The sequence below is a fragment of the Papilio polytes genome, unplaced genomic scaffold, assembly GCF_000836215.1.
Source record: "Papilio polytes unplaced genomic scaffold, Ppol_1.0 DF824102.1, whole genome shotgun sequence".
In the NCBI taxonomy this organism is placed as follows: domain Eukaryota; kingdom Metazoa; phylum Arthropoda; class Insecta; order Lepidoptera; family Papilionidae; genus Papilio; species Papilio polytes.
The window spans coordinates 3,866,293-3,878,141 of record NW_013525102.1 but is presented as its reverse complement, the minus strand read 5'-3'; the positions used below and the strand labels follow the sequence as shown (position 1 = coordinate 3,878,141).

The 11,849-nt window shown below is 32.2% G+C and overlaps 3 protein-coding genes across 4 annotated transcripts; 1 reads left to right on the top strand and 2 right to left on the bottom strand.

Annotated features, from left to right (window-relative positions):
* The first annotated feature begins 4,710 nt into the window (after positions 1-4,710).
* LOC106099748 (dnaJ homolog subfamily A member 2-like) lies at positions 4,711-6,455 on the top strand. Its single transcript, XM_013278390.1, has 2 exons — positions 4,711-4,868; positions 4,999-6,455. Exons 1-2 carry the CDS (start codon positions 4,800-4,802, stop codon positions 6,142-6,144), a joined length of 1,215 nt encoding a protein of 404 aa, XP_013133844.1. The 5' UTR covers positions 4,711-4,799; the 3' UTR covers positions 6,145-6,455.
* A 354-nt stretch (positions 6,456-6,809) lies between these two features.
* LOC106099749 lies at positions 6,810-8,546 on the bottom strand. 2 transcript variants are annotated; one of them, XM_013278392.1, is made up of 5 exons: positions 7,933-8,546; positions 7,744-7,840; positions 7,516-7,660; positions 7,180-7,330; positions 6,810-7,086 (listed from the first exon to the last, which is right to left on the bottom strand). In XM_013278392.1, exons 1-5 carry the CDS (start codon positions 8,293-8,295, stop codon positions 6,865-6,867), a joined length of 978 nt encoding a protein of 325 aa, XP_013133846.1. In that variant the 5' UTR covers positions 8,296-8,546; the 3' UTR covers positions 6,810-6,864. The 2 variants fall into 2 exon arrangements, with proteins under 2 accessions (XP_013133846.1, XP_013133845.1); XM_013278391.1 differs by having other exon boundaries at positions 7,516-7,669; positions 7,933-8,543.
* A 184-nt stretch (positions 8,547-8,730) lies between these two features.
* Positions 8,731-11,631, bottom strand: LOC106099461 (U2 small nuclear ribonucleoprotein auxiliary factor 35 kDa subunit-related protein 1). The gene is made up of 8 exons (XM_013278020.1): positions 11,623-11,631; positions 11,272-11,392; positions 10,976-11,196; positions 10,634-10,897; positions 10,339-10,515; positions 9,340-9,505; positions 9,130-9,235; positions 8,731-9,000 (listed from the first exon to the last, which is right to left on the bottom strand). The coding sequence occupies exons 1-8, from the start codon at positions 11,629-11,631 to the stop codon at positions 8,811-8,813; spliced, it is 1,254 nt and encodes a 417-aa protein (XP_013133474.1). The 3' UTR covers positions 8,731-8,810.
* Between the last annotated feature and the right edge of the window lie 218 nt (positions 11,632-11,849).

Genomic DNA, 11,849 nt, shown 5'->3' with positions numbered 1-11,849 from the left:
TATTCCATTTGATGTATATTCGTCTGTGCATTGTTAATTATTCCATGCAGGAAGAATACTAGTATTGAAAATAATACTGTACGGTAATAAGTGTAGGTATACTTAATGTAGTGACAGATTATAAACTGTAAAAAATCAGACTTCGGAAATTACTATACCACGCGCTGTCTAAATAATCCTTCGATTCAAGGTTGAAGACATCACGTGATTTGTGTCAGGAGGTCTCAGCTTCATTGCCAATTCCAAACATTCACGTGTGAACTTTTACCAATTTCGCTACAATAGGTACTTAAGAATTAACAAAGTCGTAGAAGAAATTCCAATCCAAATAAACGGACCTATAAATCAGCACATTGGGACAGCTTATGCTCTACAATTATTTTTTGTATGTGTAATGTAGGTGTGTTATTGAAACGGCGGTTGGTACTGGACTAATTTATTATGCATAACTCTCATATATATACTACAGTATGTTCATATACATAGTAGGTACTTGAACATTTAAATTCTCCAAATGTAAAAAAATACATAGAACATTTTTTTTTTATTTCTGACATAAGTATTGATAACTTCAATTAGAATATCATTACGCCATCTCATAACATAACTGTCTTGATCGATCAAAGATATCAATACCGTTATTAAACAAACGACATGATTCACCCCGTTTATAGATTACATTTTTAAATTCAGCTCATTGTATTATTATGTAAGTTATAAGGTGCAATTTGCAAAAGTGATACATGAGTTTCTGAATGTATTCAATATATTTCAGTTACATCAATGACCCCGCGATACCTGTGACTTAGCAACTTTACTGTTCATCTACCGCGTGTTTGATGTCCCACTATAATACCTACTAACTACTTACTTCTGATCTATATCATTTTATTATCTAAACAAATTATTTAAATTGTTGTTTGTGATGTTTGACTAGAGTATTTACGTTATTTTATCATAACTACTAATGTTATAAATGTGAAAGTTTAAATGGATGGATAGATGTTTGTTACAGTTTGTAGTCCAAACGGCTGAACGGATTTCCATGAAATTTGGTATGGATGTCTTAGTTAATTAGTCTGGAACAACGCATAGGCTACTCACTTTCGGTTTTTTTAATTCCACGGGGACGGAGTCGCGGGCGAAAGCTAGTTTATCATAAATCAAGTTTACTTAATTATGTTTTTATGTATTTGGGTCCATTTCTTTGTATAATAAAACCTTAAATCTTTTTCAAGGCATTCTGTTTTGAACATAAGTTCTTATGAATAAATGTTTTTATTTGAAAAAAAAAAATGTTATGAAGTTCAGACGATTCAAGTTCGTAATTTTTTTTAGCGAGAAAATAAAAAGTGGGAAACATAATTCTTATTTATTTATAAAAAAAATCAATGAATCATTCACTCTAACTAAGCCGTAAACCACAAATAAGAAGCTACGCTTCATATTTTAAAAAAGCAGGAATTGTAACCATCGAATGAACTCTGCAATGACCGACCATTAGCAATTTTGTCGTATTACATAACCTTCGACATTTCGATAACGACCGTTTTATAGACATTCTCTCAGTTCTCAATTCAATCTGCCTTTCTAAAGGAAAATATTATTTTAGTAAACAAAACAATTTTTTTGTTCAAGTTGCCCACATTGGTATTGTATTAAAAGAATGTTTTTCATTAGTAGCTATAGGTAAACTAATTTAGATGATTTGAACTTGACTGTAACTGATTATTGGTAAAGAACCCTTGTTATGAATATAAACCTTTCTACCTACCTTCTGTGTAATTAAATTAAAGCTTTGCTATCTTGTCAAATAAGTGATTGTTTTCTTCTATCTTAAATTTAATATTTTGTAATACTTGATGTGATGATGGTGATTTTGATCGAGCTATGTTAATATACTTTTTGTTACATTGAGAATGAAGAATGTATAAAAGCAATGTTGTTCTTTTAGCACTTTGTTTCACAAATTTAAAGCAATTTAATGAAACCCTATAAAATGTGTACGCAAAATTTGGTACGTTATATAATATAACATCGCTAGTATGTATTGTTATATAATAACAATTTAACGGCAAACCGTTGCAAATTTCAACTGTCGTCGGTCCATATATTAAATGCATTTGTTTGTTAAATGGTCCATTAACACAACCGAGTCGAACGCGCATATATTTATGACATGTGTGAAAGTTCGTGCACACGACATCGGCGCGGCCGGTGGCCGGTATGCCGGTGTGTTCGCAAGCTAACGCCCGAGCCTTGCGACCAGGCCGTCATTTTCTGCGGAAGAACCCTCCATAATTGTTTTCTCGTAAGGCCGTTTCACCGTACGTTCTGATCTTAACAACCTAAACCTACCATAACACATGTTTACTCCCTCCGAAAGTGTGAAAGTATTTGACTTGTGAGTAACTGTTCACACAGAGTTCGTTTCTTGTTAATGATTTTGTCATTATGTAAAATGTATCCACTAAGTGATGCAACAAGAAATTTTACAATAACAAACAAAATATTTCATAATGCCTTCTCCCCCTTTTCTATTGTTACAGTAATATATAATCGATATCGAAGTAAACTAGTTTAGTAAAAAAAATATACCGACGAATTGAATACCTCCTTCTTTTGGGAAGTCGGTCAAAAAGAAAAACAACTATCAGCAAAAAAAAATTTAAGTCAATAAATATTTAAGATTTTTTTTTGTAATTTCCAATTTCAAAACACCTATGCATGCGTTCCCTCACTTGGGAACTCGGTGATTTCTTGAATTAACAAATGGTAACACATTCCCGTTGAAACGCGATAATTCATAATTATAAATTATCGCGTTTCAAATCGAAAATTTCAAATGGAATTTCTGGAGCCCCTGCTTTTTCTCCGTGATAAAAAATTTCTCACTTTCAAAAAAAACTCTACCTTCCTCTACTTTTAAACACTTTCACCGTGTTTTTTTTTTTCAAATGAATAACATTAAAAAAGCGTTGTCGGATGCCATATGATCCATGTATATTGTACATGTTAGTCTTGGGTAGTACACGCACGATGTACTAAAAAGTAATGTTACTTGGCACTGTACTAAAAGTAAAGTTATCGAACGACTTCTGGTAATCGGACATTTGGCACTTTTAGTACAGTACTACACGATATCGGTGTTCGCTTCTTCGTTGTTTGATTTGATTGTGTATTTGCTAGATTGAAGCATGCTTAAAATTTTATGTAAAGTAATCTATAACCCTCGTTATATTCTATTCATGTTATTGTGTTCTCAGAAATCTGAAGTGCTAAAGGTACTAAAAGTGTGTACTAGTACGTTTTCCCAATTGTATTGTACTAGTACGGTGCGCACTTGCAGACTAATACATGTATAACGCCGCAAAGATATTATGGCCATGAATGTAATCAGTACTATGTACAACAGGAGTGTGTTATATCTGTGCGTCTTACAGTTAAAATAAAGAAAATGAAACCTTATCCTAAGGTCATAAGAGTCTTGTTGCATGCAAAAGTTAAACTGAACCCGAGTGAGAGGTCTACAAGTGTTCGATATTTCCCTTTCTAACAGTGACGTAAAGTTGCCAGATATGAATCCTTTCGTTGTTTGTAAAGAAATACGCAATTGATGTAATGTAATGCAGTAAAAATTTAAAGATTTATTTATAAAGTTACAAAATTTCTTTTAATACAATTGTGGTCGATCGCCTGGTTCCTACACTAGGCTCTAGGCCCGTCTTGTAGGAGCCAGGGTTCTTCCGTCTTAGTGCTAGTCTTTTTTTTTTTAGAACACTAATATAAATCTAAACAAATTTACAATAAAAAAGGTTGTTTGTTGAATTCCAAAATTACTATGATGCGTGTGTTAGTGTGTGTGTGATTTCGTATGTGTATATGCGCTAATGTGTAATTATGTAATTTTATGTATAATAATTATACAAATGTAAGGATTTAAGGTTCTATATGGGAGGAACAATGAAAAAATAATTACTTTCAAAATGTTTCTAAATGTTAATAATAATTTATTACCGACAGGTTAGATCAATTTTATTTGTTGCTACATGTAAAACTTTATTAACGCAAATAATTTGCGATAGGCATAGTTTTTCTTTTATTTGCTTTAAATTCGAACACCTAAACTGACAACACCGCATGACATCGCCGAATCGGACTTAAATGGCGGCGTTTTTTGAAATCCGTAATATTTTTTAATTTCATTGTTAAAATGGTGAGAACCTGTGTCGTGAAGCCTTGCGGAAGCGAGTATTATCCTGATTGGAGTTTATCTTTTCATAGGTATTGGTTTTAGGCATGATTTGTTAGTGATGAATAACGGTGACCATGCATGACTATCGAGTCATAGACATCCTGAGAATGATTGAGAGATTCATCAATCAATTTGACTCGATTATCGATTTCAGGATTTCAAATACTTTTTACAGAAAAAGTAAGAACTCTCAAACGATGTTCCTTTCCTATAAATCTCTCTTAGGTCACCATTTTTTTTTTTAATTTTTGTCCTAAAATCATATTTCAATATGGTCACCATGGCCAGAGAGGGAAAAACGTTACAGTTTTTTAAAGGTCTCGCTCAGCTTCAATTTTTCGATAAGAGCTATCCTGTTCTCGTAGAACGTCCATGATTTTAAATAATTTGGAAATATAACCTGTGCAATATTTTCTCTATGCCATGTTCTAACTCTATAGTCTTTGAATTTTATATCTATGTTAAAACATCATTTCTTTCTTTTCGTATTGCACTCTGCTAATTCAGAGTTACTCCCTTTTTACTTGCCTTAATTTCATTAATAATGGCAGATAGTAAGCTATACGATATCCTAGGTGTTTCCAGAAATGCAAGCGAATCAGAAATAAAACGGGTAAGAATAAATTAATCCACGTTAGCTATTGTTAATTACATGCTGGGACAAAGGCAGATTATGGTTGAACATAATGATTGGCTTCATCGCTCGGACATGGTTTTGAAATAGATAATTTGTGTTTTTGCAGAATTACCACAAATTAGCAAAAGAATTCCATCCAGACAAAAATCCGGCTGCAGGAGATCGTTTTAAAGAAATAAGTTATGCATATGAAGTTCTATCCGACCCGACGAAAAGGAAAACTTACGACAAATTTGGATTAAAAGGGTTACAAGAGGGAGGACAGGGCGGTGGTTTGTCTACCGATGACTTACTCGGCCATATCTTTGGTGATATGTTTGGCATGGGCGGTGGCAGCCGGGGCCGAGGGCGCGCTCGTGGAGAGGATACTATACATCCACTCAAAGTAACTTTAGAGGACATGTATGTGGGAAAAACTGCTAAATTGCAGCTGAGCAAAAATGTGATTTGCGGCCCATGTAAGGGTATAGGTGGCAAACCAGGTGCAGTTGTATCTTGCAGAGATTGTCATGGACACGGTATTAAAGTAACGTACCAAGAAGTTGCGCCTAATATGACTCGGCAGTATCAAACGCGTTGTCCTACGTGCCTAGGGCTTGGGGAAACCATTAGTGACAAGGACAAATGCCCAAAGTGTAAGGGAAAGAAAGTGTCGAATGAGATTAAGATCTTGGAAGTACATGTTGAGAAGGGTATGAAAGAAGGTCAGAAGATCTTCTTCCGAGGTGAAGGTGACCAGCAACCTAATGTACAGCCCGGTGATGTCATTATTATTTTGCAACAAAAGCCTCATGATGTGTTTCAGCGAACCGGAGATGACCTTATAATGAAACATGACATAACATTGACTGAGGCTTTGTGTGGGTTCCAATTTGTGGTACAGCACTTAGATGGTCGTGAGCTACTTGTTAGACACCCTCCTGGTGTTGTCATTAAGCCTGGTGATTTAAAAGGTATTCAAGGGGAGGGCATGCCACAATATAAGAATCCCTTTGAGAAAGGAAATCTCTATGTGAAGTTCAACATTGTATTCCCTGAAAACAACTTTGGTACTGAAGAACAACTGAACAAGATTGAAAGTATATTGCCACCACGGCCAGCCTTTGTTATGCCAACTGGGGAAGATGTGGAGGAAGTTAACATGATGGAGTACACAGCAAGTGAAAGAAGCCGTGGCCGTGAGGAGGCCTATGCCAGTGACGATGAGGAGACAATGCATGGAGGTCCTGGCATGCAATGTGCCCATCAGTAGCTTAATATTTGTGTATCCTGATTAAAGGATTTTTACTCAGACCTCACATGTAATTTTATCACATTAATTCTAGGTAGTTAATATTATTGAAACATTTTGAAATACTAGACTTTTTTAGTGGCCAGCCAAGTGATAAATTATAAAGAGATTTTAACAGATTGTTCTGGATCAGCTTTGCAGGCTTGGCAAGGTTTTCTATTTCATCTTGTTTGTTTTTGGTTCAATTAATGTAATTCATTCCACAACCATTGCACTGTTTGTTTTTGTATTCTTTTATGAATGCTACCTATAATAAATATGAGTTATTATAATTGTGTAATGATTTTAATAGGATTTTAAAATATGCATAATGGTATAGGGCATGTAAATAATACAAATTGTTTCAGGTAGCAATAAATTTAATATACTGCTTGTGACCGGCAATTTTTTTATTTATTATCTCATACAGTTTTTGTAGAAAGAATACAAATGCGTGTTTGTAGACAGAATTTCAAAAAAGTCAACTATCCAGTAGAAAATTATCAATATACTATGTATCAAAGTCATGTCTTGTATTTAAATGTGCAAGTCATTTATTAATTGGTTTAATGCTAATGTTTTATCTTCATACACACATACACTACCAACTCTGCAAACTACAACTATTAGGTAAATAAGAAAGATGATCAAAGACAAAAACTGTATTTAATCTCAAAATAATTTAAAAATAATACACAATTACTAGTTTTGGACTAAAACAGATTCTAATGATACAAAATATTTTTTAAAGTCCTTTCTACTTCTAGATACTGTATTTAAATTAATTTCTTTCAGGCCTAAACTTCTCAGTTTCTCAAGGCGTTGTTGTACAGTCTTCTGAGATGCAATTAATACTCTAGGTCTCCTTGCAATATCTTCAATAGTAAATCCTTCACTAATCAGGAAATCCAAAAATGACTTTAGCTGAAAATTTATTTGTAATTTAAATGACAGCATGATGATAATATAAAAATGATTTCCATGGTTTTCATACATTTTATTTTTGTATAAACATACCTTAGTTACTCTAATAGTTCTTAGTGCTGGCACTTTTTCACACATTTCTTCCACATACTTGGGAGAAACATTCAATCTATTTGCTAAGTACAGTTGTGTAGACTGGTTTTCACCAAGAATGGTTTTTGTCTCTTTTAATATTTCAATATACCTGTTGCAGAGGACAAAAACAGAATACTGAATAAAGGTTTCTCCTTTTAAATTCTTAACACACTAAGATGTGTAATATGTGAATCAAGATCATAGAGAATAAATAAGGCTTAACAATTTCCACATAGCAAGCTATTCACTATGCCAATGTCAAAATAAAAAGAAAAATAACAACAAATTACTTGCCTATTTAAAATTTGCTCCGTACATCTTACCATCCATGGATACAGAGTTTCCACTCCCATACTTTTGACTTTCTGGAGTCTTTCCTGAATAGTTTTAGGGTGATATTTTAGAACCCATAAATCTCTCAATATACGTTCAGAACTTACTTCCATATCTAAAAGGATTAAAAAGGTATTTATGTTTTAGACACATTTATGAATACAAAAATTTTATTTTTGTATTACTTACCCAGTAAAACATTCAAAGAGCTTTCAAGCCAGTCAAATGGTAAGTTATAAATAAAAGTCCTTTTAGCTAATGATTCCCTTAACATATCTGGACGACACTGAAATCAAGAAAATAGGTATTAAGTAGTTAAAATAATGGTTTATATAATATATTTTTATAGACACTTTAAGAGATATAAGATTTTCTTACTTTAAGTCGAGATGATATATAATACAATCTGTTTTTACAAAAACCCATTTTCTCATCACTTTTTGTACAATTGTAAATTTGTAATAGGCTCCTAGTGGGCAATTTGGAAAAAGGAAGTGCATCTTCTTCAGATAAGTTTAATTTTGAAATAAGTTTAAGTTTAGATGTATCAAAGTCTCCATCGCCCGAATCACTTCTGTGTACTTTGTGTGTTTTGTGCCTTTGATCAATTGTTGACCAACTATTACAGGATTTTATAGTTAGAAATTTGTTTTCTATTAAAATGTTTCGAAAACAATGATTATGTATTATAGTAAAAGTTGAATAAATATATTTAGGGTATCTTGAGAAAAGGCTTGCCATAACGGTTGCTTGTAGATGTCAATTTAATAATATTTACAATATAAAAATCGAATCTTATAGCATTACAATACATTGTTTTACATTACATGATGCATTTTTATCAATTATCAAATGTTTGATTTTGTCATATGTCAGTAGCACTGACAGCTGACAATGACTGTTCGCATGCACAGACTATAGTTATGTTTCGAGTTTTTAGAGTAAGCATGTAAGCGATGCGGATCTCAAATGGGACTTCGAATAGAGATTTCGAAGAATTCAGAAGTCGCCGATTAATGTATCGTTGATCTAGGGTTTCAAATCAAAATAGTGCAAAGTAAACTATCAGTATAGTAATGTTTTGGAATTACAAACAAGACTTATTGTATTATTTATTTATTCTGGTTATTTTTAAATATTAGCACTCTCGTTTTCGTATCATTAAAATGAAACTTATATGCCATACATACATTTTATTACAGATGAAGCGAGAACAAAACATTCATTTATATAAACTAAACATTTCTATAAATCGATCAGCGATCGACGCTATCTCTTCGCGATTTCCTTTTGCGCGGTGTTTCGCGATCTCTTTCATCGTGATATCTAGAACTGCGACCATCATCATGTCTTGAATTCCTAGAACGAGATCGTCTTCTTTTTGGTGATGGGTCTCTTTCAGGAGATTCCGACCATCTCCATGATCTCGGCGGTGTTCTTCGTATTCTAAATACATTGAAATATTTAATAGAGAGGACATTGTATAAGGCTTAGGTTTTTTATTCATTTCTTGCTGATTTGATTACAACATTATTGTCAGTAGCGTAATAAATAATTAGTAAAGCAGTAAAATACCTGTTACGGTGACCATTATATCCAGAAAACAAATCTTTAGGGTTTCTGAATACATGCAAGTAGTTGCAGCCTCGACCTTTGGGACAGCGTTTTTGTGGATGCAAGCCTGAAATTTTTTACCTCTTAATTATTTTAAGGTTTAAGACTGCTAGCTTAACAAAAAATTAACAAGTTTAACTTTTATATGATAGTACCGATAAAAAAACATACCACATATTGCATAATCCCAAGACTTTATTACACAGAATTGTAATGACAGCTGTCTGCCGCCATACCAACGTGAATGTAGACCTTGGTAAGCGGCGACGGCACTTCGCAAATCTCTAAATTCTACGTATGTGTTTCCTCTCAGATGTTTCTCATAATTATTACACACCTGCAAAAATATTTAATTGTATGTAAAATCAATTAACAGACATTAATTAATTATCTTGACATTTTAAAAATGTAAAATTTTTATCCTACTGTTTTCTTCATGGTTTCTATCATGCAAGATTCTATAAGAATTAATATTATAATGATAAATGATGCCTCCACATTGTTTTAAAGCATGAATATCAAATTTTGATACAATAGTTAGAATCTAGGGAAAATTATGGTTCTCAAACAAAAATATTTAAATACTAAGAAACTAGCCGAAGTCCGCACAGAACTAAAAAAGGAAATATTAATTAATACTTTCAGTAAATGTTTTGTATAAATCTGTATGAAATTTGGTTTACCAAATACATGCAGCTGTTCTGGATATATCTTCTAACATACAACCATTCATCGACATTTGCATTTATAACATTAGTAAGATATACATAGAAAGAAGACAAAAGGTTGATGACTCAAGTAACAATAGATAATACATATTAGACTTTACCAACCTTTAAATTAAAACCAATTCCTTGTGAAGTAAAATTTCCAGGTGAAGAATTTCACTGTTCAATAATATATTATCTAACTGGTCATGTACATAATGTTTATAAAAGATCTTAGGGAAATCATTTTTATCAAAATTATATTAATATGAAAATGGCAGATATAAAATACGATAAAAACATTATCTAAATATCATTCGTATGTATCTTGTTCATCAAGACCCACTTTTAACAACTAAAGAGATTAAATAAAAAAATAAACAAGTAACATATTCAGCTGGATTCAATTAAAAGGATACATTCAACATATCAAAATCTATGTGATCTTCTTGTCTTAACTCACCTTTAGCTGTACAACTTTACCATATTTTTCAAACTCTGGCAGCACATCATTAAAGAACTCTACAAAGTGTTTGTATGTGTCTTTATCATCATATTCGAGCATAAGGTCAGTGTCATATTCATTGAAATTGGAATTTTCTAACCCAAAGTGTGAATAAAAGTTTGTAGCTAGCAGTACCTGAAATATTTTAAAATAGATATTTATATTAATAAAATTTGATAGACATATTATGTAAATAGTTTTGCAATATAACCATAATTTTAAAAAAATATAATTTGATCAAAGTCAAACTTACTTTACTTATGCCCGGATATTGGTGATTTCGTGAACACTCATCACCAAAACGGCAACAAGCTGTTTTTAAGAAGAAGGGACATAGGTTTGTATTTGGCCGAGATTCTCTGGAGATAAGTAACTCTTCTGGAGGGTCTTCTGAATCACCTTTTAGAAATTGTTCTAATTTTTCCATAAACATTATCTGTTTTCTTTTATTTTCTTCTTCTATTTCCTTTAATCTCTCTGCTTCTTCCTCTCTTCGTTTTTTCTCCATTTCCCATTCCTAATACAAATGAATATTAATTAAACGAAACATATAGTTTAACAAAAAGAAAAATATCTATACCAGATAGAAACATACTAGTTTATGTTTAGCAATTTCTTGTAGATGTTCAATTCTTAACTGCTCATTCTTTTCTTGAAGTCTTCGCCATTTTTCTATTGTAACTTTCTCAGCCCTTTCCCATTTATCATTTTCCTCCTTATTACTAATTTCAATATGCTCAATTTCTAGCATATACATGGCTTCTTGATTTTCAAGCCAACATTTATACTCTTCGGGAGTAAGTATCTCTTGGGGGTCTAGGAGATTTTTAACATTTTAGTTTAAATAACATATTTCTTATATTATTATTACGAATTATCTTTACAACGTACCTAGTTTTCTTGCATTCCCTTTTCGAATTCTGCGTCGTCGCTCTCTCTTAACTACTTTACGCCATTCTTTGTGTCTGTTTGAAAAAAATATAATTAAAAACGGATACTTTTTAGTAAAGATCTACATACCTACTATATGATACTTTCCTCCCCATTTTGAATTGTTTACATTATCATATAAAGTATGAAAAGTCAATAAATTCTCTGTAACAGTTATCAATCAATTTCTAACGTGATAACTTTACAATAGTTTTTATTTACATATAATTAATGTTGTTTAAACGTTTTAATTTCGTATACTTTGGATTTGAATTGTTATTTGTTTGTTGCGAATTTATGGATGACATTGACAGATGACATTAGGCGCAAATGACAGTGTGAAAGTTTAATTTTTATGTAAATCTGAAAGAGTGGTCACAGGTCACAAGCTCACAGGGTCACGACAACTAAGTGTGAATAGGCTTCGTTTTAGCATTAAATATAATATAGAACATTGAATATTTTAGTACGTTTTGAATATGGTTATTAGGTATTGAATAAAATTGTGAAGTATCAACATATTTTTATATAGTATAATA

Coding starts and splice junctions, on each gene's coding strand:
- LOC106099748 (XM_013278390.1), top strand. CDS start 4,800: ATGGCAGATAGTAAGCTATACGATATCCTAGGTGTTTCCAGAAATGCA. Junction 4,869..4,998: donor GCGAATCAGAAATAAAACGG/GTAAGAATAAAT, acceptor GTGTTTTTGCAG/AATTACCACAAATTAGCAAA.
- LOC106099749 (XM_013278391.1), bottom strand. CDS start 8,295: ATGGCAAGCCTTTTCTCAAGATACCCTAAATATATTTATTCAACTTTT. Junction 7,841..7,932: donor ATATATCATCTCGACTTAAA/GTAAGAAAATCT, acceptor TCTTGATTTCAG/TGTCGTCCAGATATGTTAAG. Junction 7,331..7,515: donor ACGGAGCAAATTTTAAATAG/GCAAGTAATTTG, acceptor CCTCTGCAACAG/GTATATTGAAATATTAAAAG.
- LOC106099461 (XM_013278020.1), bottom strand. Junction 10,898..10,975: donor AAATTGCTAAACATAAACTA/GTATGTTTCTAT, acceptor CATTTGTATTAG/GAATGGGAAATGGAGAAAAA. Junction 9,001..9,129: donor TATAATGGTCACCGTAACAG/GTATTTTACTGC, acceptor CAATGTATTTAG/AATACGAAGAACACCGCCGA.